This window comes from Carya illinoinensis, chromosome 2 (genome assembly GCF_018687715.1).
Source record: "Carya illinoinensis cultivar Pawnee chromosome 2, C.illinoinensisPawnee_v1, whole genome shotgun sequence".
Taxonomy (NCBI): domain Eukaryota; kingdom Viridiplantae; phylum Streptophyta; class Magnoliopsida; order Fagales; family Juglandaceae; genus Carya; species Carya illinoinensis.
Window position 1 is genome coordinate 25,021,208 of NC_056753.1, and position 25,759 is coordinate 25,046,966.

Sequence of the window (25,759 nt, forward strand, 5' to 3'; positions counted from 1 at the left end):
ATTGTTAATTATAAGGCCAGTAGAGTTATTTAAATCTTGATAAATAATTATAAATTATATGATTGAAAATTATATAACTGGTACCTATACTTTTTCTATAATGTAAATATCGCGTACTCTTTTCTAAAATATATAAAATTTATATATTTTAAAACTGTATCTCGTATTATTATTTGAAATCATCAAAGAAAAAAATAATAAGAAGAAAAAAGAGTAAGCTTCGAATCCACGATTAGCGAAGATCTAGCTACTACCTACAAATTCGCATTGAGATCCCTTCCATATTCTCTCTTTAATTTGAAAAAAGAAAAAGAAATAACTTTAAATGTCTCTGTTGGTTTTTGCATTTTTACACGATCAGAATATACACGACAGTATTAAATTTACAGTAATGTCGTGTCCTTTTCATTCCAAATAGTTCATCCTATTAATGGAAAAAACACCCATCCAATTCAGTGAGAAAATTTCAATATAATAAAATACTGCCAAGGTGGAATATTCATTTAGCACATTAGATTTATGAACCTATCCATTTATAAAATTATTTTTATATAATTTATTTATGATTAGAGTATTTTTTTTAACCTCATGTTTAATAATTAATGAGCCATCATAATATTTTTTCTTTTGAAATTTTAAAATAAATGTAATAATTTCGTGCATTTATATCTAAAATCTGTAAAAAATTATGGAGAATATGATGAAATATAATCCGCTTTTCTAAATTGTATAAAAAAAAAAAGAAGGAAAAAATAAAATAAAATCTGTAGAAATCATCTCTGACCCGCATGCCGGTTGAGGAAATGAACTTTTTCTCGCCATTGCTGTCATTCCCTTCAAATCAATAGAGGAGGAGGAGAAAGTTCAGAAAATAATAATATAGTGATAGTAAAAAGGAAGAAAACAAAAAAACATAAACTGGAATTGTACTCTCTCTCTGCTCTCTCTAATTCCAAAAGTCCAAGAATCTAGCTGCTTCTACCAATGAAGACGTAAACTTGGCATCCCTTTTGTCTTTTCTCATCCCTAACCGGCGGTTCTGGCGCCCCCCTCACGTGCTGCCGGTCTGGATATCCTCTTCATTTCAACTAGTGCTTAATACTGTCCAACTCCTCGTCTCCCTCTCCGAAACACCTCTGTGAGTTTCTGCAACTTTTCTAATTCTTCATGCTCTTGTGCTTGATATTATGTTGTATGTTTTCCTTCCGCTTTGCCCTGTGTTTTGTTCTGGAGAAATAAGAAACAACGTTTGATCTTTTTTGTAGAAGTGGATTCTGGGTTGTGATTGAAGCCATGAGAATGTTGCCGGAGAGGAATTTCTGGTTTATAGTGTTATTGATCATAGGAGTTGTTGGAGATAATCTGTATACTGTGAAGGGTCGTACACATCGAATTCTGTTGGATACAGATGTCGATACCGATGATTTCTTTGCTCTCTTGTACCTCTTGAAGCAAAACAGATCAGAGTTTGAGGTCCAGGTGAGTTCATGATAAATCTTTTTGATGTGACATCAAGTGACCGAATTTCTACCATTTTCTAATGGTGATCCAAAACTTATGAACGACTTTAATGTAAATTTCTTATTTTGCATTCTAATTGAGTTTATTCTAGCAATACGAGTGAGTGCTTTAGAATCTTGATTATATCTGTAGTTGAAGACGCGGGATTTTTTTGTTAGATTGCTTTGGTGATGTTGCAGTTCATACTTTCTTTTTGATGTTGATGAACTATGACTTGCTAGACTGTTCCTTCCAGAAATTCTGTAGTCCAGCATTTTAGTTCCAAAATATTATATTTGCAAGGCGATTTATGACATGTTAGCGGTGTAAAATGTGTATTATTTACACGGGCTTGCAAGTAGAATGACTTATTCTGAAACCAACTAATCCATTTCAAGTTTTAAAACGCACCAAGAAATGTTTATAACTGTTACAGCAGACAGTGATTATTGAATAAACATGCTGCAGGGAGTCACTATCAACACAAATGCATGGACTGATGCTGGGCATGCTGTGAATCAAATCTATGACATTCTTTACATGATGGGCCGTGATGACATTGCTGTTGGAGTAGGAGGTGAGGGTGGGATACTAGAAGATGGTACAATTCTCCCTGATGTTGGAGGGTATCTTCCTATTATCGAACAGGTGTGAAGAAGTTTCTGTGATCATTTTGACTAAATGGCTCGCTATAAAGTTCAATGTTCTAAATCCCAGTCTAAAAGCCATAATGAGTCCACTTATTAATGATCTAATTGTACCCTATTTGTTACGTGAATGGTTCTAATCTGTGTTAAACATACCAGGGAATCACAACTGGAGGGTATTGTAGATATAGACAAGCTATTCCTGTAGGCCAAGGGGGGCGACTAGATATTAATGCCAACTATGGAATCCGGAAAGCTTTCCTACCTCAGGTATGAACTTGCACAGTAATTGCAATCTGGGATGAAATCTTTGTTCCTTGTACTTGTTGGTCCAATTCCCCATAAATTATAACATGTTGATGTACTTCCCATAATGATTCCATGGACTTCTTGCCTCTATAAGTTGACAGTGGTCTTGAGAAATTAAGGTACACTAAATCAGCTGAAGTACTCAATTCATTGTTCGGTTTTTATAGCAGCTAGAATTGATTTTCTTAGCCATCTTATACTATCAACTCACTTCAAGCTTAGCAGATAATGCTTTTATTTTACTTTATTTCTCCTGTTTAACTGGGGAAGTTTGTCTCAGCTTCCTGCTTTACTTCATAATGTTTGTCCTCTAAATATGTGATCTTGGAATTTTCTTTGGATATCTGTTCAGTATGCTCTGTTAGGATTCAAGACTCATGTCCAGCTTTTTGTCTTGTAATCAGGGGAGAAGGAAGTATACTCCTCTTCGACAGCCAACTGCTCAGCAAGTGATGATAGATAAAATATCAGAGGGCCCCATAACTGTGTTTGTTATAGGAGCACATACGAATATGGCTATTTTCCTTATGAACAACCCACATTTAAAGAAAAACATCGAGCACATTTATGTCATGGGTGGTGGTGTAAGGTCAAAGAACCCAACTGGTTGTTGCCCACAAAATGCCAGCTCATCTTGCGTGCCTCAGCAGTGTGGTAACCATGGCAATTTGTTCACTGATTATACTAGTAATCCTTATGCAGAGTTCAATGTGTTTGGAGATCCTTTTGCTGCATACCAGGTAATGCAGTTCCTTCCTAGGATGCTTGTCACGGCAGATGATTCTGTCTAAGAAAAGTGTAAAATGATTTTCTTGATAGATTAAGAATGGATATTCTCTCCAAAACCTTACCATTTCCCAATTCTGCAAAGAGATAAACACATATTGCATCTCGAAGCTAAAAGTCAGTTGCATTTGACAATGATTCCTTTTCATTCAGGTTTTTCATTCCGGTATTCCTATCACCCTCGTTCCACTGGATGCAACAAACACTATCCCGATTAATGAGAAGTTCTTTGACACATTTGAGCAGAGTCTGAATACATATGAGGCACAATACTGCTTCCAGTCATTGAAGATGACTCGTGATACATGGTTTGACGACCAATTCTATACTGTAAGTTGTTCTACTTGCAAGAAAAGTTTAAAAGTTTTTTCTCTTACTAATCAAATCCTCCCATATTAACAAGGGCGTGTCTTTCGCACTAGCTTACAATTATAATTTTCTTGCTTGTCATTATGATCTTACTTTGATCTCGATCTCCTATTATGTGATTACATACAAACTTAAGAAGTTACTAATTCTTATTTGCATCTCTTATATAAAAAATGAAGAAGTCTCGTTTGCATCTTTTTCAGGAGCAAGTAAGATAATCTACTACAATTTGATTCTTTGCAGAGCTATTTTATGTGGGACTCCTTTACAGCTGGTGTGGCAACTTCAATCACGCTTAACTCTCACAGAGATGATGGGCTAAATGAATTTGCTGAAATGGAGTATATGAATGTAACTGTAGTTACTTCCAACAAACCTTATGGGGCTTCTGATGGTTCCAATCCATTCTTTGATGGCCGTGTAGTTCCGAAATTTGGATTAAAGACAGGTGGAGTACATAGTGGTCATGTTCAGACTGGACTTCGAGATCCATTCTGCATTGTGAAGAATGGGAAGGGAAAGTGCCAGGTATTAACTTGTTCAGTCTTGCAACACTACATAATAGACAACTTTTAGAGTCTTTCCATTTCTGCTGACATGTCAAGATTTGATCCGTAAGAAAATTTTAAAATTAATGATCTTTCAAAGATAATCTTGCAATTTCAGCAATGTTCTGAATCAGTAATGTTGCTCCAGCTTACATTTTGTGTTGTTCAAATGTGCATGTGCTATCTATTGCAACAATATATTAGGATGGTTATACAGCAGAGATAACTGGTCCAGATGCAGTGCGTGTACTAGTTGCTACAAAAGCCAAACCCAACCAGAACAAGAACAGCTCCCTAGACAGAGAGTTTTTCATAAGTTTCTTGGATGTAGGTTCATCTTTTCTCTTGAATATTTTTCATCAACATTATTTTTTTTTTACACTTGATTCAAACGTGCACAAAACACAAACATGCGCAACTTGCATGCACAGTTGATGCCTACTTGGAGTATTTTTATATTCTGTTCAATGCTGTCTTACCTTCTTGCTACAATGTATATATGAACAGAATTATAACACACTTTCATGCAGGCTCTAAATCGTCCTCAACATACTGGGAGATTTAATTTTACAACACAATTTCCATATTACAAAGAAGTTCTTTACATACCATATTTTGGGTCTAAAACACTTGGGAAACCTGTTGTTTTTGACATGGATATGAGTGCAGGAGATTTTCTAGCTCTGTTTTACCTCCTGAAAGTACCTGTGGAAGTAATCTACCTCAAGGTAGATTGCTCTTTTTATTTATGATGATTAGCATTTTGGTTGTTTCCCAATTCTAAAAAGCAACAGAAATTCTTATGTGCGTTTGCCTTGGTTGTTTCATTCTGCAGGCAATAATAGTAAGCCCAACTGGTTGGGCAAATGCAGCTACAATCGATGTGGTTTATGATTTACTTCATATGATGGGGCGTGATGACATTCAAGTTGGTCTTGGAGATGTATTTTCAATGAACCAGTCCGATCCTACCTTTTCAGCTGTTGGAGACTGCAAATATGCTAAGGCCATCCCACATGGCAGTGGTGGATTTCTTGACTCCGACACTCTCTATGGTCTTGCTCGTAGTTTGCCAAGAAGTCCTAGAAGGTACTAAAAGTTTACTCTATTTTCTATAGAGAAACGCTATTCATCATCTTTTTAATCATCATCATTTTATTATTTCATGATATTTTGAATGCTATATCTGCAGATACACGGCTGAGAACTCCATTAAGTATAACGCTCCTCGGGACACCGATCACCCCGAGCTCAGGCAGCCACGGGCGTTGGAAGTTTGGAAATCTGTGGTGGAAACACTTGACTCAGGATCTAAGATCACTATACTCACCAATGGGCCACTGACTAATCTTGCCAAAATCATTCTATCAGAGAAAAATGCCACCTCTCTTATTCAGGTAAGTGGATTTATTTACTTGCTGATCTTTCTCACAAATTTAAGAGGGAATTCATGATTAAAGTAGTTACCACTAAAAACTTGTATTAAAATATAATTGCATATCCAAAATCAATCCCTGAATCTTTGTATTTTGTTTGTAAAAGGTTTCCTTGGTTTTCAATTTTTCAGTATTAATCCTTGAATTTTTCGAAAAATTGCAATTAAGTTATTTTATCTAACTTCGATAGAATTTAGTCGCCTTTATGCCATGTGAAATTGATGTCACATGTCAATCAATCAAAGTCTACAACTTTTTTTTTTTTTTATTGGTATCGGGGGTCCAAAAACAGAGTCAATCAAAGTCTGCAACTTCACATTACTTACCTTGTTAAAAATTATAAAAATTAATTTAAAAATTCAAATGCATTTAAAAAAAAAAAAAAACTCCAAGGGGTTAGCCCAAGTGGTGAAGGCCTTAGTCTTGGAGTATCACTCTCTTCAAGGTCCAAGGTTCAACACCTCATGAGTGCAAACAATTCTTTGGGGTCACACTCTCTAGTGAAAAGCCAGCAACTTAATCAGTTCCCTGTAGGGAAACTTCCGAGGGTGTGGTGCATGGGACCAGAGTTTACTCTGTAGAATTGGGTCCGAAAGGCCCTACCTTGGAGAGGTTCTCGGACATTAAAAAATAAAAAAATAAATAAAAAAACTTAAAAATGAAAACTTGAATAACTACAATCAAAATAAAAAAATTAACTAATTGTTTCTTAAAAAATACTTACAAATTAAAAACTAAATGGTACTAAAATAAGAATACAAACAAAAACATAAATTGTCCTCAACTCATTTCATCTCATCATTACAACTTTTTCAAATCTCAATGCACTTTTCCAAATTTTTATATAAAATATAATATAAAATTCAATTTTTTCAAATCCCAACACACTCATAATATTTAAAACTAATACTCTAACAATATTTTATTCAACTCAACTCAGCTCAACCCAACATCCAAACACATAATACATGTAGAAAAGCATACATTGAGCAAATGTGGTTAAAATCCATAAAAAATAAAAATAAAAAAAAAATTAAAAAAAAAAAAGGCAAATGAGGATCCTTTCTCCTAGGACTGATTGGTTAGCTCCCAATCACCTTGCATAGTGTGGCTTTTTATGCCACATATCGACTTTTGATTGGTTAGCACATAAATGAATATCATATAAGGGTTAGGACGGAAGCACTTAATTGTAAATTTAAGGAAAATCTCTACAAAGTAGTGAAGCCTAATGACTCATTTTGCATGTAATCCTGTTTTAGGTTTCTTGGTGAACCATGCCGTTCTGAAAAGTGGTAGCTGCTGTTATTGCTGAACTTGATGATGACAATATATATAGCTTAAAATTTGCCTTTGACATTTATGTATGATTATGTTAAAATTATGGATAATTTGCGTGTGATATTAACATCATCAAACCACCTTAAATCTGGACGCAGGATGTATATGTAGTTGGAGGACACCTCAGCCACAAACGTGCAGACAAAGGAAATGTCTTCTCAGTTCCATCCAATGAATATGCAGAATTCAATATGTTTCTTGATCCTTTGGCTGCAAAGACAGTCTTTGATTCTGAACTTAACATCACACTCATTCCACTTGGCATCCAGCGTCAAGTTGGTTCATTTCCAATGATCTTGAAAAGGTTTCAGGACACAAAAATGACACCTGAAGCTAATTTCGCCCGTCGTTTGCTGACCAGGCTATACCTCTTGCAACAAAGCCACCTTAGATATCAGCATATGGTAAAGTTCTTGATCTTTTCCATTATTTTCATACGTAATGGCATTCTCCGGGGAAATAATGCATGGTCTCGGCCTCCCCATGGGAGATTCAACATGAGCTCAAGATGATTTTGATGCCGAGTCATTCTATTTGCAAGTCAGCATAGAGAACACACTGCTATGTCAGCCGTATAAAGGATGTGTCTTCTGCATCGTGTTTACAAATATAAGTTTTCTTTGATGAAAGGCTTTTGATCCCTTTCATTTTGTTGGTCCATCTGTATTTCTTGGTAATGTATCCACCTGATGTTTATTCTGCTCTAGCTGTTAGCACTGAATGTTAGTGTTGTGCAGGGGACATTCTCCGGGGAAATCCTTGGTGCAGTAGCGCTGGCCAGTCATCACTCCCCTTTGAAGCCAACTTTGAGAGTGAAGCCCATCAAAGTCTTTGCTGAAGGTGTCGAATCCAAAGATGGACAAACTGTTATTGATGAAAAACATGGAAAGCCTGTCAAAATATTGGAAGATATTAACCGTGAAGCGTATTATCATCTGTTTGCTAAACAGATGGTAAATACAGAGCAGTCTGCTGTGATGGGAAGTTTTAATGACCAGAAAAGAATGTGGAGGACACCACCTACATAACCTGGGATTTCCTCAAGGCAAAGGGCTTAAATATTCTTTGACAATAAGGATTTGATTTTTTGTTCCTCCTTGGATATACAGCAGTTCTCTGTATTGCGATGTTCTTCACACAGAAATTTTATAAGAACATGGAACCTGTCATTTTGCTTTTTTGTTTAGTTCAGTGACAGCAAAACACAGTGTAGGAAACAATACACAGCAACATTCACAGTTGTTCATTGTCTTTAGTTTTCAATTCGTTATCCATCACATTACTTTGTAACCGCACAGATAATCAACAATAAAATTTCATCATGTTAGTTGGGTTGCCAACTCTTTTAGAATCATGGTCTGCCTTCCTCTTCTGTAATCCAAGTGAAAAGGAATGAAAAATTGTAAATGTGAATAACATTCCTGGGAAATGGGATTTGACAAACTTTTAGATAAATTCTCTTCTTACTTTGGAATTTTCTGTACTTTTAATTCTCCATTTCCTCGTTCTTTCTCAGCCACCAAACAACCATTATTTGCACCTCTGCCAAGCACCCAAAAAGTAAAAGAGGATGATTTTCAACAAAAGACAACGATTGGATGGGATTGTGAATGGACTTTTCCTGAATCTTGCTGATACTTTCTGTTAAACAATAGACGGGAGGAAAAAGAGCGTATCCCATTCTGCCACCGACTTCCACGTTCCTGCCCACTCTCTGTAGCCATAGAGAGCGACAGCTCCAGTCACGATTGACCTCAGAGAATCATATCTTTGCAAATGGATTCGTATTCCCGAATCCCTGTAATTTAAAATGGTATTTGGCTGTCCATTTGAATTTATTATACCAATTTAATTGTTTCCATCATCATCCTCTTTATGCCAACTATTGACGATATGGATCATAGACAAGACGACAAGAAGAGGAACGCCTTCAAAGGAAAAACAAAACAAAATTTACCAGCCAAAAGGCAAGATTTGCTAACTGATTTGAAAGATTCTCACTTTAGTAGTATTGTTGAAGTTTATCCAGAAGAGCATTTCAAATAGATTTTCTTTTTCTTCCTTTTCACAGCCGAGAAAAAAAAAAAACCCCTCTCAGAAGTTGTGTTTCACAGCAAAATGCAAATGCTGGGAAGGCATGCATTTGCATTTGCATTTGCATCAGAACTTCAAATAATTAGACAGCGTGCTTTTCAAACAAACGTCATATTCAGTAAAAAACGATAACACATTGAATTAAAGAGAGACACTGATCTCCCAGTTTCATAATGAGAAATGGCACCAGATGGAAAGCTCTCTTTTCATTCATACAAGCATTAGGCCAGTAGTTAAAGAGAACCATGAAAGCAACAGAAGTTGTTCACATGAACTGATATAAACGCTATTCTACAACAAACCCCCCAATTAAACTTTGCAGCTCCCAGCAATTTGGTAGCGTTAGAAAGTCATTTCTGCCATAGGAACTGACCCACCTGCTGCCACAATCTGTTGCTCTAGCTGCAATCATCAACATTATTTTTGCAAAACAATGAAATATATGTACATGGCAAACAATAATCATTCATTCAAACATAAGGGTACATAAAAAGAATGATAATTTTTGCAATAATCAGTAATCTTTAAAGCAATTCCCATTCTACTCACCCTGAATAGGGTCTCAAGCTTGTTCTTCACAAGGTAGTGCTCTTGTTTGACTTGTTGCAGACATCTCAGGCACCTGCAATCCGACGTTACTCTTTGTTACAAAAATATCTTGCATCTAACATATTTTAGATTCAATTGACGATGAAGGAAAAACAAAAGATATACTTATGGGAGGTAGGGAATAATAATGACTCACCCTTCAACGTTCTGTTCCTCACAGCAGTTGCGGAAAGCAACACAGGCATTTTTTACTCTCTGTGCACCCACGCTGATATGCACGAAACCCAATTTTCTTTTAGTAAAAGAAGATTAGAAGGAAGAAAATAAAAGCTCTACCTAAAAAAGAAGAAGTTCTCCACGGCCGGTACTCTCTTTGTTTTTCTTTTCATTCTTAATTCATGTCCCAGAACTTTTAAGTTTTAACCGATAAAGTTTCTGGTAAGATTCAACTTTTAATTCATGGGGCTCATACCAAGTTGGAGAAACACATAAAAGAGTATCATTACTTTGGTAGGAGCAAATTATTTGAACGGTACAGAGACCAAGCAGGAATTTTTATTTCATGGGTTCGTACGGGGAAGGTGGTTGTTTTCTTGTTTATTTTTCGTTTTCTCCTTCTCCTTTTTCCAATTTCCCCCCTTAAAACAAACAGCAAAAACAAAAACTAAAAAGCAAAAGGAAAACAAAGAAAACGATGAACAAAATAAAGAAATTTGTGTACCTGGCACTGCTTCCCTTCAACTGGTGAACATGTGCATCAACCCTTTTGAAATCTACACTTTGCTGATCCCTGAACAAAGAACAATGTAAAGGAAAACCCCAAAACCGAAGAAATGAACTTTTCTGCTCAACTCAAAGTATTCAAAACAAACAATCCCAGCTAAAAAGGAAATAAAATTATAAAAGAGGATTTTGGGGGGGGGGGGGGGGGGGGGGAGGGGAGACACAGAGAGAGAAAGAGAGAGCTTGAATCCTCACAGAGCTCTGGCGATATCATTGAGTAGCTTCTCAGAATCTTCAAAGAAAAGAGACACAACTTCAACAACGAAGTCTGGGTTGCTCTCGTCTTGAAGTTGCTGAAGCTGTAAAAACTGAGCATCCAAGATCCCCTTCGCTCACCAACAAAACCAAGCCCCACAAAATCAGAACCAACGCGTAGAAAACAAAATTAAAAAATAAAATAAAAATGAAAGCCAAATACAGCCCAACAGATCAGACATAGCAGACCAACAAAGCAAAGCAAAAACCACAAACCCATAAAGATTTGCTCAAAAATTTAACAATTTTCTCTGGTTTACCTCCATATACAAAGACTTTGTGAACTCAGCCAACCGTCCCTGCATCTGACCCAGCTCCATGCCTTTGCCTTTGCTCCTCTCTACACAGACACACAACACTCTGTGACACAATAAAGATTGTGGCTTAAATTTTGCTGATCTTAGGGAAGAGTATATAAATGCTTGAAAGGAATTTGAGAATTTATCACGCTGAGCAGAATCCAAAGGTTTCTAGCTTTTGGGTATGTGTCTACTCTCAAGCGCTAGTACAGTCTAACCCACCCTTTTCTAGTCCTCTTTTGAATTGTGCTCTGCTTTTGAGTGCTTTCTTACAGAATCGCAGCCCCCACCCACCGATTGTTCCCTTCCTTCACAATGCTCGCATCGCTTATGAGCTTTTATTTATGAATCCCCCCCTTAACCCTTTCGCCTTCGAGTAATATTTCTCTATTTTTTTTAATCCATTCATTTATTTTCTGATTCGCCTACTCTTTTTCATATATTTTTTTTAAACAAACTTCCTGCAAATTATTGGTTCTAATCGAACGTTACACATGGGGTTGACGTAGAAATGACTTCAGACATGTAACCTTTTCTTTTCAATGAATTTATGACAGTCTATGTTCACTTTTTCCTGATGACAATTAATACCATGTTCACTCAAAAAGAAAATATTTTACTGCGAATCAACAAGATAATGGGAAAATTGTGGATACCTCTTCTAATGACTAGAACGACGAGGGTTGACATTGACCCAAAAATCTTTAATATTCAGAGAAATGGAAAAATATGACAATTGGAAAATTATATTGTTAGAATATTATGAATGTTATAAAATTAATGTATGTTTTTTTAATAAAGAATAAATATTTCAATTACTATTAAAATTAAAATAAATGAAAATTATAAAGAGACATTTAAATGAAATATCAATAAATTTAGAGAGTTTATTATTAAGTACGGTTGAAAAGTGACTAGCTAAATTAAAAAAAATAAATTTTCTAGTCAACTTTTGGCTAAAAAATAACTAGGTCACTACTAATACTCTAAGACTATGTGTGGACAGAAAATGGAAGAAAAAAAAGATTTCACTCGTGTAAGTTTCTCTTAATCATATATTTGATTCGGTTTGGATTGAGGGACTCTCAATTCATCTTATCTCATTATTATAATTTTTATAAATTTTTACATAAAATATAATAAATAATTTAATTTTTTTAAAATTTTAAAATAATAATAATATTAAAAAAATAATATTATAATAATATTTTATTAAACTATCAACTCATCTTAACTCACTTTTCAAACCTAACCTAAACTGATGCTAATGAGACTTTTTTCACATACGTGCACATGACTACTTGAAATATCATGGGGACAACCATCTCGATCCATACATTTAAAGATTATATATATTAACTTACAAGAAATGTTTTAACTATAAAAAAAATTTGATAAAAATAAATTTATAGACTGACATTATTTAATATGCTACGTTAAATTGTAAAATTATTTTTATTATAAAACAGAGTTAACATATTATACAAAATTAGGTCAATTTGTAAAATCTCTTATTAAGCGTTTTGGTGGTTTACTTGTGAAGCGTCTTCACAGTACTTATTCTAATCATTAATGAAGTATTATCATCCTATAAAACTTAGGTGAAAATTTATATTTAGTATATAAAATCATTTTTAACATCGAAAAATACAAGGGATTTATATTAATTATCTTTTTCGTTAATTAATATATATATATATATATAAACATGTATTTGACATGATTTTTTGTCCACCACTGCCTCATGCAGATCCTTTTCTATATTCTAGTACGTACTAATGGCCAGCTGGCTAATTGATCAAGATATGCTTGCTTAGTCACAGATTGGAAATTATCTTAATTCCTTGCCAGTTGCTATATTCGTATGTACAAACCCTTACCTGAACAAGTCAACAAACATTACTTTTATTCCCTGCTGCAATCCGCAGAGACATCTATATGGAGTTATGAGGGAACAGTCCCTGTCAAAACAAGCTGGTATTGCTACTTATCTTCCTGCTTCGATTCAGATTTCATTTCAAGTAGATGATCGGTTACGTTTATTAATTTGCCCCCAGCTCAGACGGGTTTGGATCTTTCATTATCTTCGATCGATCTCTGCTACTCTGTATTATTTTTTAATGTTTTGTTCAATATTCCAGTTACACGACCATGTACACGGGGCAGCAGGATGATCACCATCCACCCGATCACGATCATCATGATGAACTTTTACTTTTTCATTGATCCCATGAGATTGCATATGTATATTTATATATACACACACAGCTATCTTGCAATTATTTTATTTGATTTTCAAAGATATATAAATATATATATATTGAAGGAATATTGACGTGGAACTGCAACATGGGGCTGGCGGAAATAGTAATAATAATAATAATATATTAAGGAACAGCAACATGGGGCTGGCCGAAATAGGAAAGAAAGAAAGAAACCTAATCTCCTTTCTTCTCTAAAACAATGGATGTAAAGTTTTCCACGACCTTTGTGCTGCATGCAGCTTGTATATTGGATGTTGGGTTCTATTTATCTTTGATGCCAGCAGCCATATTAATATTCGTTAAAAGGAGAGAACACTTAACCTTTCCATCAACTTTAGGTCATATCGTGAGTTGTATTAGCTAGGGTTATTATCTATCAATATACAATTAGTTCATTCCCTCTTTTTTTTGTAATTATGCATGTTGGAAGATAATGTTGGGCGGAAAGTAGTTTTGTTTCTTATTTTATGAATGGCATCATGTACTCATGGTGTCTATATATCATGTTAACATTCCAATTATAATATATATAGAGTATGCAAAAGATTTGTAAAAAAGAAGGTCGAGATCGATTAGACCCAAACGATCGGGTCGATTGGATCCTTTCGATCTCGAAATTAGTCACTATATATGATTAATCTTTTAGAGGCATGCATTAATAAGGCCCATGTAAGAGAGAGAGAGGGGGAGTGCGAACAAGAGACAATAATGCTCGAGCGTTTGTGTTTTAATTGTTTGGTTGCTCGTGTGCTTATAAGTTTATATATTGTGTTCTTATCTTATTCTTATTTTACATACACTGATGATTGTCATTAAGACATTTGTCATGTATTAATTGTTTTCTTTTAAGTTGGTGACATGTTTTGTAGTAAGGGATCTTTATGTATGTACGTTGGTGAAGAAGTTTGGAGACGTTGGGAAGATGGATAGGACATGATCAATATTTCAAAACATCAATGTTGTTGAATCTCAACTATATATTGAAGTTGAACTTCACCGATAAAAACAAATTATGTTTGAAACTGATAAGAAAAAAATACCATTAATATTAAAAAAAGAATAATGCTACATACAGTGTAGAGTGTATAAGTGTCATACAGTCACTTTGATAAAAAGTAGAGTCTATTATTAAAAATTAATTTTTTTTTATTTGGATCCGATATTTATTCACTTTTTTTAAAGTGATTGTGTCATGTTTGCGCACTTACGACTGCAACTATTATTTTTTTAAAAAAAATTATGGAACTGATTAAAAAAATAAAAAAAATGGTAAGAAAGTCTCGTGCTATTGTCTTGTGCAAGAGAAAAAGACCCAAGCAAGGGTCATGAGGTACTCCAGCTTATTAGAGCTACTGCGTTACAAAAGTTGGGAAAGCGAAATGATTTGTACAGTTATAAGATTTGCAAATTTTATAAATGACTTTATTTAAAATAAATAAATAAATTTATGATTCACATTAAAAAATCTACTATTTAATTAGACCCAATTATTTTCAAATAAAATTCACGAAACAGCTTACACTACTGTATCTTAACATTTATTTTGAAACGTGGCCACTTAATAATAACATGCATTGATCTTATTCATGATACCATCTTTAAATGACTGATAAATCGTCTTTCTCCTCTGGCACTTTGTCTCTTTGTGCATAACTTTGTTTTCAGCCACGTTCTTCATGATGTTTTTGTCCATATTTCAACGTCAATGAATGTGAACTAAGAGTACAGGTCATGAAGAAGTTTGATACCTCCATTGGGATCTTTTTTTTTTTTTTTTGGCAAATGTCAAAACCCATCCAATGATATTAATAAGTGAAATATTCTAATCATAAAAAAATTATATAAAAATAATCTCACAAGTTTATATAATTTAATGTGGTTCGTCAGTCTAAAAAGTTATTTTTATTATAAAATAGATCTAACGAATCACATTAAATTATGTTAATTTGTAAAATTATTTTGTATAATCTTTAACATTGTTTTATTAGAAATATTCTTCTCTCTCTACTTTTTTTTTTCTTGTCCTATGAAATGTAGTACATGGAATCAAATAATTTTTTGCCAAAATTTTACAGCAAGGAGATGAGATCATATTGCCTTATATGATATGATGGGGGAATCTTGTGGGTGGTCCATATAATAAATTTAAAAGGAAAAGGTAAGGGACATTAGAAAGAATTTGTCCTTAACTACCCAAAATTTCAATAAAAAAAATTAAAAAAAAAATGAAATAAGCAGATCAGGGCACTATTTAGATGGGGTGCATGCTCAAAGTCCTTTTCCCTACAAACAAGTGTGTACTTGGGAACACATCATTACCATCTCTTCAATTTTTCGAATAATCGGGATGCATTCTCTCACGCATACAAGGACATTCACTGCACGCATTCCAAACTTTAGCATGTGGAATGACATCGAAAAGCATTGGATGTATTCCCTCCACTTGGCAAGAGAATGGCCACTCATTGACCTTTAATTATTATGATTTTAATAACCTTGGTGTTATTCAAAGGATGTGTTCTCATTAATGATTAAGATTGTAATAATCTTGGCGTTTTCAAAGGATGCGTTACAAAGGATGAAAATCCTCGACTTTTAAGCATTATGTTCCTTTTGAAAGGTTTGATTTTGGTTAATAATTTGGCCTATTAAAATTTTTATCTCAAATTTAAAATTTTTATCTTATTATTATAATTTTATCAAATTTTTATATAAAATATAATAAATAATTTAACATTTTCTTAACTTTTTTCAAATTCTAAAACAATAATAATATTAAAATATAATATTTTAATATTTTATTTTGAAACTCAAAATTCTCATCTTATTACCAAACTATATAGTATTTACTACTTTTAAAACAATCTCAATGTTTTTTTCATCACTCGATATATTTTTTATTTTTTTAATTCATGGTTAACACTAAATTAGTAATAATTTGGTGTTTATTTATCTATTTCATTTGAAAAAATTTTACTATATATAAGTCAGTACGTTTAACACACCACTTATAGTGAGACACATTATAATTTTAAAAAAATAAAAAGGTTACAACTACAAATATATCTCTTAAAAATAAACTTATAAACTAACATAATTTCGTATGATATATTAGATCTACTTTATAATCTAAAGTACCGCATCAAACTATTACAGTTTGTGAGTTTACATTTATTTAATCTCAATATAACTAAAGCATTTCTTTTAAAAAATCAAAACACCAATCATTTTTTTTTATGTAGCTGATATGAAAAAGCTTCCACAACGGAGTGTTGGGTGTGTAAAAAATTAGACTTCTAAACAGATTTTCTCCACTAAAAATAGAGAAATGCTATAAAAAATTCTTACACAATACACCTCCACCTAACCGATATGTAAGTTGTCATTTTTGTTCTTTTATTTAAATACATACATTTAAATACTTAGATAAAAGAATAAAAATGATAAATTACATATTGATTAAGTGAATATGCATAATATAAGACTTCTAATTAGAATTTCTATTGAAAATAACAACTGAGATTTTGAGTAAAAAATAAAAAATAAACAACTGAGATTTTGAGATCCTTTACCAAAATAATCATCATCCTTGTATTGATAAGTGTAATTTCCCTCATAACTGCACCCTTTCAATGTCAGTATTACAATTCACAAACTTTAGTAACTAGTCACGATTTGAACAGCAAGATTGCGCCACAATTTTTTTATTTTTTATTTTTATTGATTTTAACGGTTAAATCTATAGACTCCATCCCACGGTGCAATTTGCTTAAAAAAAAAACAAAGGTTTGGAAAGCAAATTTGGGGCGTAGATTGAAAGAAAAATGGGAGAGTTTGGAGTGCGTAAAATGTAACTTCCTCAACTTTTATTAGAACCAAAAGATAATACAAGACATTAGGATCCACAAAGGAAAAAGAAAGAGGAAACAAGTTTTTAAGGAACCCAGAAACGGATGATGCTGGGAGGAAAGCAGAAGTAAAATTTCTAACAAACCTTGCAGCTCCTCCTACAGTAACCAGGAAGTTCTGCGGATCCGATCATATACTCTGGGTTCTTCGTACATTCTCCAAGGGCTGCCCATCTCCCACAGCTATCATTCTGATCTGTGCAGTTTCCACCAGCTGCCAAGTTCTTGTCAAATGAGTCTACATGGATCCACTTTGTTGCTGACCATTTCTCACCTTCAAGCACAGGGCAACCTGCATGGAGACTGCTTGGGTCTGGAATCGCAGTTGGGTGAAGACTGAAGAAAAGAAGGGCATCCCCTCTCCGTGGTTTCACTAAGTAATGCCAATGTGTGGAAGACAACCGAAATCGCATCAACTTACTGTAAGCAACCAGGTAAACTGAATGCACAAAGCAATGGTAATGTACACGGTGGCTCACCTGCAATTCCTTTCTTCGCACACTCGGACAGATCATTGTCTGTTTCAGAAGCTTTATGACGGGGATTTTCCTGTTGGCAGATATAGATAGACTTCAATAATCACAATTAGATAAAGAAAACTATCAGGTTGGCTGTAGTTCTAACATGCTCCAAAAGTAGGAAATCTCCTAGCAAATTATTCGCCCTGCAAACCCATCCTCCCCCTCCCAAGCAAAAAAAGAAAGAAAAAGAAGAGGATCCACACTCCCTGTATTATACCAATAGAAGAGGAAGCACTGTGTCATCCCCACCACACATCTAATGGCCATTTATGATTTCCGTGCCCCTAACATGTACTGCTCTATATTTAATAGCTGCCTTTTTAAGAAGTATTGTCAAGCATCTCAAAGAAGATTCTACTGCAATTATGAACATAACTTCTTTCATATATATATATATACTAGGTAGGAGTAACGTGCAAAGCACGTTTGTCTAATTTTATGAAATGATTATTTGTAAAAAATAATATATATTTTATAAAACTTATTGATGTCACTTAATAATTTAAGGCATATTGGAGAAAATAAAAAAATTAGTTCAAAGTATCATATAATCCAATACATGTTTACAACATCTATAATTTTAGCAAAGATGTATACGAAAAATTTAATAAAAGTCTAACACAAACGGTAGTTCAAAATATGTGTCGTTTGATGTTTGTATTATAATTCATCAATTTATGTCATCCTGTAGACAATCAATAGAGATAACATTGAAATTCTTATTTTGCTATTAGTTGAGTCGATCAGGGACAACATAAAGTTAAAACATAATCTTTTTATAAAATTTGTGGTATAATATTTTCTATATATAGCATATATATATATATAAATCATAAAATATATTTTGAAATTGTTGGCCGAATTTACTCTTTCTTGATTAGCTTAAGGATCACGGCCTTTGTCACGTGCCTATCATAGCAAGCCCACGTATGGAATATGACTTAGCAGAAGCTACGTCCTACTACCACGGAAAAAAAAACACTTTGATTAAACACACTTGTATTATATATTATATGAGATTTTTAAATTTAGAATACTCAATAATCTGAGTTAATGAAACGTATAATACACGTATATTATACTTAGGGATTCACGTCTTATGCACCTAATACACATGTATATGTTAAGGAGAAAGAGAAAAATATAATAACTAATCTTTAATTACTTATTATTATATAAACTATTATAATTATTGAGATTAATAAATCATATAACAACATTGAATGCCATCTCTCTCAACATTTATATCTTCATTTTATGTGCTAAACCGTTAAAACAAACGGTGTTAACTTTAACGGAAAAACAAGAAAAACCGTTAAAACAAGATTTTCCGTTTCATACACACTTTTTATATATAGAAGATATACACACATAAGAATAACGTAACCTATTTCTAATGAAATGAGTACGGTGAGTATTTGAACTCACCTCTGCAGAAGGGAACACTGTTTCACCACCTTGGGTCACATCGGTTAGATACATGAGTACCGTTGCAATTCGATGTCCACCCCGGGCTATATTAACCTTGTCAGCAAAGTAATCGTAGTGTGGGTCATATTTCTGCCCATGCTCATATCTTAATACTTGTATGTCTTCCCCATTTTCTGAAATTCAACAAACGCAAATCCTGTCTAGTGCTTGTTCCATTATCAAGAGAGACAAATCATGCAGTAGACTTTATGATTTCATATATACACGATGTACATTGATAATATTCTGTTCCAGTCCTATCTACTTTGTAACCCACATTTGAACATAGACGAAAAGGTGATTTCTATTTGGTTGTCATAATTTGATGAGTAAATTAAACGTAAAATTATGTAACGCCCCAAGAAGGCCCAGACCACATCTAGGACCATCGTCCAAAATGACTATTTAATAGTACAATTGAAGCTATATCATTATAAATAGCAAGAACTTCTCCCTTCCAAGCAATGTTTTACAGGTATGGTAAACTGCAGGCAGCAACACCTAAGGTTTCCAAAGCAATCGCACGAGGATAAGAAGTATCAAATCCTAAAAGGCAGTTAAAAAGACTTCTCAAAAGTCGTTGAAATTTCAAAATTTTATAGATTAAACATTCTGGAACTTACTGGAATCACAGATTAAAAGCCAAGAACTAATGCTACTGAGAATACACTCACATGCAACCACAATGACAACATCCCCATAACAAAAATTATGAAGATCACCTCACTGCCTTCAATTCAATAAAGCATACAAAAAAATAAAAATGATCTGAACCAACAGTCTAAAGTTGGTAAAAACCTAGAATCAGATGGGAAAAACCCAAGATTGATCACTCAAGGTCCCAAGTGGATTCCGATTTAAAACATATTTTAATATTCCTTTTTTATTTGAAGTTGCTTCATTTTAGGCTTCTTGAGACTTGCATCTTTATGCCTGTTGATTTTTTAAGTTATCAAATTTAAACAGAGGCAGTCTCTCCTTATAACAGAAATTTTTGTCTTTAAGGTTAGACAACAGCTTATAGCCTACATGTAAATTAACCGATTTCTTTTCTTATACCATTACATTGAAAGAAAAATTTAATATCTAAATCTTCTTAATTCTATAAAAACATGACAATGTACGGACTGGGCTGCAAGTAGTGAGATCAATGGTATAAACTCAATTTGCAATTTCAAATAGATATACTGATGACTGAAACCCAACGAAAAACAAAAGAAAAGGAAAGAAACAAAATTTAAGAAACAAAAAGAAGAGAATAAGAACAGAAAAGCCATAGTGCTCTACAATAATTGGTTTACCTTTTGGAAGAAATGTCCAGGAAGATATCTTGTCCTCTATACCAGCAACAATAGGATCCTACAAAGAACTAAATGAGTGAGGAAGATCCACAATTTATAGACAGCAGAAATATCAGGTACTTGAAACAGAAAACTAAGCAATAATGACCCAGTCAAAAAATACAAGGTAAAAGAACCAATGAGAGGTCACAGCACAATCATATAGACCAATAGCAATGTCTTAAACTATATTCTTCCCCATGGGGTATGCCACGAAAACTCTCCTTGCAAAAGTGAGCATCTACAATCTTACATGCACCCAAATACTAAGCTTCTGTTTTCAAAAGGAACACATGACATTGACCAGTGACCACTTTTAAATAAGGTAAAATGATTGAAGTTTTATCATGATTAGTGTTACCATTTTAGGGGAAAATGTTGCAAGAAGCTCGAATTCCGTTCTTCTTGTTTAAGACAGATAATTATGGATCTCTTTTCTCTCTCACTACAACCCCCTCCCCCTTCATGTTCATCTTCTTTTTTATTGATGCAATAGCCGGTATATACTAGTAACCAAAATGCATATTATTAAATCTTCAGATCACAGAAAATGAGTTCCGCACCAAACTATAACCAAGATTAACTAGGAATTATTGTCTTGAAAAATTTCCCTAAGAAGACTGAAAGCATGATAGAAATATGGAATCAATTCAGCTCAAATGTTTATTCCTTCAGTAAATTTCATGCAATTTTCTTCCTCGTGAGAACGAAGAATCTGCAGCAACACATGTGAGATGCCAGCAAGGATAACCCAATAATCACTCCTAGGTCAAAATTTAAAATGGAGAAAGACGATAACTATTAAGTAAGAAGTCAGAGCATGACTAAACATGCCAAACAAAATAAATAGCATTTATGCAAATGGATATACATAACATATTATTGATGAACGGACCAAGAATAGCAAGTAACCAAACCTTCCCCTTTGATATGAACATCCCGGAACTCGTGCGAACTTCGCTGAGCTTGCTTTTTCCGGACTCATTATCTGCGACCGCAGATCTCTTCAGCTCCGATTTCGCCTAATTACCAACAAATTCTAACGATCACTAGAATCAAGTTCATATTGAAAGTTTTCTCTTCTTTTTCCGAAAGAAAAAAAAAATAGTAATTAAACAAATGGAAGCGATGGAATTCCAATGCTACTCACAAGAGAGATCAAGTGTTCGCATTCCAAGTCTGTAAGGAAACCTTCGTAGACGAAAGCTCTGCAAAATCATCGAGTTCTTTTTGTAGATTAAGGTCAAAGCATAATGGAACAAACATATCGAATTGTTCAATGAGAAAGTGTAAGAAAAATATAAACAAAAAGGAAATGAACTAAATATTGAAATCTTAGCGGATAAGTTCCTTTCTTTGGTTCAGTGGAATTGAGCTAATCATAAATTTGGAACTAGAAGAAGCGACAGCAAACATAAAAAAATTGCCACAAATGTTTTCTTTTTCTCCTTCAAATTTTATCAGCAATCAAACGCGGGCAACTAGAGAGAGAGAGAGAGAGAGACCTTGGCTTCCATGAAATTTGCTTAACTTTAGCGGGATTGATGATGGAACTAGCTGAACCAGCATAGGAACCCGAAGATTCACGGAGGAACAACGAGATCGAAATCAAAAAGAGGAACGGAAGATGCCCAACTTTCGGCATGTGTCTTGCCTGGATGCTTGGATCACAATTCACACCAACGCAGAGGGAGATAGGGAGGACGGATGGTATTTTCTGGGAAAAATAAATACAATAGCGTTGAATTTAGAACGTAGATTTTAGGTAAAAATACAAGGAACCCGTCGTTACATGCGAGTAGTTGTGCAGGCGATATTTAACACGACGACTTTTTTTCTTTGAAACAGAAAAGTGATAGATGTTTAAGATCTTTATAAAAACAAATTTAAAATATAAATTCATTTAAAGTAATACTACTTATAATTATTTTTACGTATTTTTTATACATTTCACTGATATAATTAGTCATATCAAATTTTTTTAATATTCAACCAATTACATCATTAAAATACATAAAAAAATACGTAAAAATGACCGTACCTAAAATTTTTAATTCATTTATCGAATCTACTTTACAATTTTACAATGATTTATATTACATCATCTTATCTTACGTTATTGATAGATGTATTTTCGAAAATTTTTTTACACGCTATGAATATTTGATGTCATTTTTATTTTATTGTTTTCTGTACTGCTGTTTATAACAGAGACACTAACGTTAACACAAGGAAATGAAACAAAACAAAAAAAAAAATTATATAAGTAAAAAGATATTTATTAAAACATAAATAGGGCAAGACCCGAGTACACAGGGGGTATATAAAGAGCCTAGCTACAAACTAAGTGCTGCGAAGGGCAGCGTGAAGTTCAGTAAAGATAGTGACATTCAGTACAATAAAGGATGCCCATTAAACTAGAGTGTGATAGAAGAAATCCCGAAGCCCTTCCAGTGAACAGTCATTATCCTCAAAGCAGCGATTGTTCCTTTCGTTCCAGATGCACCACATTAGACAAAATGATACCATTTTCCAAATGTCTGTAATCTGCCCCTTTCCCCGAACACCTCTCCAACATGCCAGCAGATCAATCACCTTACTAGGCATTACCCATGCCAAGCCTAATTTTGTGAAGATGTCATTCCATAAGATCGTAACTATTTCGCAATGTAGAAGTAGATGATCTGCTGTCTCACTGTTGTGTTTGCACATGAAGTACCAATCTGTTAGATAGAGGTCACGTCTTCTCAATTTGTCGATAGTCAAAATACTCCTATGGGATGCTAGCCAACCGAAGAAGGCAACTTTTAGGGGAGCCTTAGTCCTCCAAATGCACTTCCAAGGGAATGCAATGGAGGGGTGTGCCGACAGTACCTTGTAGTGGGAACGTACTGAAAATCGCTTGTTCCCCGTTGGCAACCAGAGCAGATGATCTTCTCCATCAGCTTGTAGAGTTGACACTTGTAACGCGCTGTAAAAATTAGCAATGTCTCCCAACTCCCAATTTTGTGCAGCTCGAGTGAATCTTACTGACCAATTGGTGGAATTAGAGAAGCTGTCTATATTTTCAGCAACTGTGGCCTCCTTATCGAATGCAATTGTGATGACCCGCTTTTGAGTGCATTTTCGCAGAAATAATTGTTTTTATTTTAATTAATATATCAGTTATTTTATTTTAATTTAATTGCGTTTTAAAAATTGGGTTTTAATTTAATTTAATTTATTTGAGGTTGTGTTCTATTTCTTTAAGTTGTTTTGTGGTTTTACTCTTTTTGGCGGTTTGTTTCGTTTTCCCGGAGTGAGGATTGGACCTCATCTCTTTTCACATCTTTTTCCTTTTTTCTCTTTTTCCTTTTTCTTTTTCCCTTCTTTTCCTTTTTTCCTTCTTTTTCTTTTTTTTCTTTTTTTTTTTCTTTCTTTCCTCTCCCGCTCGACCGAACCCCCCCTCCCGTGCTCTCTCTCTCTCTCTCTCTCTCTCTCTCTCTCTCTCTCTCTCTCTCTCTCTCTCTCTCTCTCTCTCTCTCTCTCTCTCTCTCTCTCTCTCTCTCTCTCTCTCTCTCTCTCTCCCTCGCGCCGGCTCTCTCTCTCTTCCAGCCCATCGCCGTCCGGCCACCAACCGGACCCCCACCGGTCCCAAAAGTTCCCCCTCCCTCCGGCGCACCACCCCTCCGAAAGCCACCCCCAACCGGCCGGCCATTTGGCCGGAAAAAGCCCAACAAGGCCGCACGGATTTCACTCCGATCCGCCGCCGTCGCTCCACCTCCGGCCACCATTTCTTCACCACTTCATCACCGACTCCTTGCCGTCCTAACCCACCCATTTCCGGCCTCCAACGACCACCGGAACAGCTCCTACGAGCTTAGTTTCCGTTTTGGGTAATCCGGCCATTTCCGGTCATTCCGCCGCCACCCACGGCCGTTCATCACTTCCAATAGCTTCACAACCATCCCTAGACCATTCCCTATCAATCTCGTGTCCTAGTTTGTCCCCGTTCAAAAGTGGATTTTTAAGACTCACGGCCACAGTGAATTTTCACTGTGACGTTGCTGTTTTTCCGCCGTTTGCAACGCCGCTTGTTTTCTAAAATTGCCGTATAGCGCTGTAAGTATTTTCCAAACCCTATTTTCAGATTTAAATATATATCGCTCATTCAATATATTTACTGTTGTTGGTTGTTGATTCCGAACTGAGTCCGAGGAGTTTCGGGGGTCGAATGGATGGAGGACGGAGTTGTCTGTTTAATTGATTTATGTTGGTTGGTTAATTTATTATGCATTGATATGGCATTTCATGGTGCATGCATGTGTGTTTTTGTTCATGTGTGAAAAGCCTGTGTATTGGCGTGAGTGGTTTTACGGGTGCGTGTGTATCACGAGCCCAAGCCGGGATGGGTTATTATCTCGGTAGAGCTCCTCTGGTCACCCGGGAGCGGAATAAACTGAGTGATGTCCCCTGAGTTGTCGAGAGAGATGACGGGAGCGGGGCTAGGGGGATGCTTGGCTACGAACGCGCCGGGCGCGGAACCGGGCATCGCCCTACTCACCGACTCCGTGGCCCTTCGCTGGCGAGGGCTAGAGGATGCTTGGCTACGCACGCGCGGGGCGCGGAACTGGGCATCGCTCGTTAGGTGTCACATGCGTGGTGGTGCTCTACGGTGTGACACTGGAGCCAGGGTGTGCGGATGACCCCTAGGGGAGGTCATGGTGCATACGGTTAAAATTGGATAATGGTTTATGAGGCCAAATGGGACTTTTGGCGTGGGCCAGATGGAGTTCTGGCGAGATATTGGGCCGGATGGACTTCTGGCGAGATATTGGACCAAATGGACTTTTGGCGGCCAAATGTGACTTTTGGCGTGTTTTTCAGAAAGGATATGTTTTTGGGCCAAATGGGTTTTTGGCGTGTGTGGAAAACTTGGGTTTTATGGGCTTTGTGCATTGGGCATGGTTCATGCATCTTGTTTGAGTTTTATGTGTTTTTATCTGGTAGTGTTTGGGTTTTACTTACCTGCGGTACCATTCGTGGTTCCGTAGCTTTTGGTGCAGAGTTAGAAGACGATGAGGAGGAGGCTGAGCCCGAGGATGCGGCTCCGCCGGGTTGCTGATGATATGTTTTATATTTGTTTAAAACTGTATTTGTGTTTTGTAATATTTTATCTATGTACGTTTTAAACAGCTTGTATTACGTTAAGAAAAATTCTGGTACTTAGTTATGACTTTCGTTATCCGCTGCGTGTTTCTCTGTACACATCTGTTGCCTTGCACACACTCAGCACCCGTCGATGGGATGGTGACCCGGGTTGTCACCATCCGGACGTCTCAATTTCCCCGTGTTCGGGCG

The 25,759-nt window shown here is 35.2% G+C and overlaps 3 protein-coding genes across 7 annotated transcripts; 1 reads left to right on the forward strand and 2 right to left on the reverse strand.

Annotated features, from left to right (window-relative positions):
• Positions 1–830: 830 nt before the first annotated feature.
• LOC122300478 (uncharacterized protein C1683.06c-like) lies at positions 831–8,276 on the forward strand. Of its 4 annotated transcripts, XM_043111165.1 has the most exons (13): positions 835–1,138; positions 1,266–1,479; positions 1,969–2,148; positions 2,307–2,417; positions 2,861–3,196; positions 3,396–3,572; positions 3,855–4,139; positions 4,364–4,486; positions 4,690–4,887; positions 4,995–5,248; positions 5,352–5,556; positions 7,035–7,340; positions 7,674–8,276. In XM_043111165.1, the coding sequence occupies exons 2-13, from the start codon at positions 1,294–1,296 to the stop codon at positions 7,962–7,964; spliced, it is 2,652 nt and encodes an 883-aa protein (XP_042967099.1). In that variant the 5' UTR covers positions 835–1,138; positions 1,266–1,293; the 3' UTR covers positions 7,965–8,276. The 4 variants fall into 4 exon arrangements, with proteins under 4 accessions (XP_042967102.1, XP_042967101.1, XP_042967099.1 ...); XM_043111167.1 differs by lacking the exons at positions 5,352–5,556; positions 7,035–7,340; positions 7,674–8,276 and having other exon boundaries at positions 832–1,138; positions 4,829–4,887; positions 4,995–5,138; XM_043111166.1 differs by lacking the exons at positions 835–1,138; positions 1,266–1,479; positions 1,969–2,148; positions 2,307–2,417; positions 2,861–3,196 and having other exon boundaries at positions 3,433–3,572; positions 3,815–4,139.
• Positions 8,277–9,125: 849 nt separating this feature from the next.
• Positions 9,126–11,299, reverse strand: LOC122300479 (histidine-containing phosphotransfer protein 1). Of its 2 annotated transcripts, none has more exons than XM_043111169.1 (7): positions 11,139–11,299; positions 10,878–10,957; positions 10,558–10,688; positions 10,301–10,369; positions 9,776–9,847; positions 9,580–9,652; positions 9,126–9,432 (listed from the first exon to the last, which is right to left on the reverse strand). In XM_043111169.1, the coding sequence occupies exons 2-7, from the start codon at positions 10,935–10,937 to the stop codon at positions 9,373–9,375; spliced, it is 465 nt and encodes a 154-aa protein (XP_042967103.1). In that variant the 5' UTR covers positions 10,938–10,957; positions 11,139–11,299; the 3' UTR covers positions 9,126–9,372. The 2 variants fall into 2 exon arrangements, with proteins under 2 accessions (XP_042967103.1, XP_042967104.1); XM_043111170.1 differs by having other exon boundaries at positions 10,878–10,977; positions 11,139–11,287.
• A 5,721-nt stretch (positions 11,300–17,020) lies between these two features.
• On the reverse strand, positions 17,021–22,189 carry LOC122300480 (probable prolyl 4-hydroxylase 4). The gene is made up of 7 exons (XM_043111171.1): positions 21,925–22,189; positions 21,570–21,627; positions 21,337–21,441; positions 20,381–20,438; positions 19,038–19,213; positions 17,568–17,637; positions 17,021–17,461 (listed from the first exon to the last, which is right to left on the reverse strand). Exons 1-7 carry the CDS (start codon positions 22,062–22,064, stop codon positions 17,166–17,168), a joined length of 903 nt encoding a protein of 300 aa, XP_042967105.1. The 5' UTR covers positions 22,065–22,189; the 3' UTR covers positions 17,021–17,165.
• Positions 22,190–25,759: the final 3,570 nt, after the last annotated feature.

What these genes read in the sequence shown, in the direction of transcription:
- LOC122300478 (XM_043111165.1), top strand. Translation starts at nt 1,294, where the DNA reads ATGAGAATGTTGCCGGAGAGGAATTTCTGGTTTATAGTGTTATTGATC. An exon ending in GGAAAGCTTTCCTACCTCAG is followed by an intron (nt 2,418 to 2,860) that starts GTATGAACTTGC and finishes TCTTGTAATCAG; the next exon opens with GGGAGAAGGAAGTATACTCC. An exon ending in ATGGGAAGGGAAAGTGCCAG is followed by an intron (nt 4,140 to 4,363) that starts GTATTAACTTGT and finishes ACAATATATTAG; the next exon opens with GATGGTTATACAGCAGAGAT.
- LOC122300479 (XM_043111169.1), bottom strand. Translation starts at nt 10,937, where the DNA reads ATGGAGCTGGGTCAGATGCAGGGACGGTTGGCTGAGTTCACAAAGTCT. An exon ending in AATGATATCGCCAGAGCTCT is followed by an intron (nt 10,370 to 10,557) that starts GTGAGGATTCAA and finishes TTCTTTGTTCAG; the next exon opens with GGATCAGCAAAGTGTAGATT. An exon ending in GAGGAACAGAACGTTGAAGG is followed by an intron (nt 9,653 to 9,775) that starts GTGAGTCATTAT and finishes GTCGGATTGCAG; the next exon opens with GTGCCTGAGATGTCTGCAAC.
- LOC122300480 (XM_043111171.1), bottom strand. Translation starts at nt 22,064, where the DNA reads ATGCCGAAAGTTGGGCATCTTCCGTTCCTCTTTTTGATTTCGATCTCG. An exon ending in CAAATTTCATGGAAGCCAAG is followed by an intron (nt 21,628 to 21,924) that starts GTCTCTCTCTCT and finishes ATGATTTTGCAG; the next exon opens with AGCTTTCGTCTACGAAGGTT. An exon ending in TGTTCATATCAAAGGGGAAG is followed by an intron (nt 20,439 to 21,336) that starts GTTTGGTTACTT and finishes AGTTCTTTGTAG; the next exon opens with GATCCTATTGTTGCTGGTAT.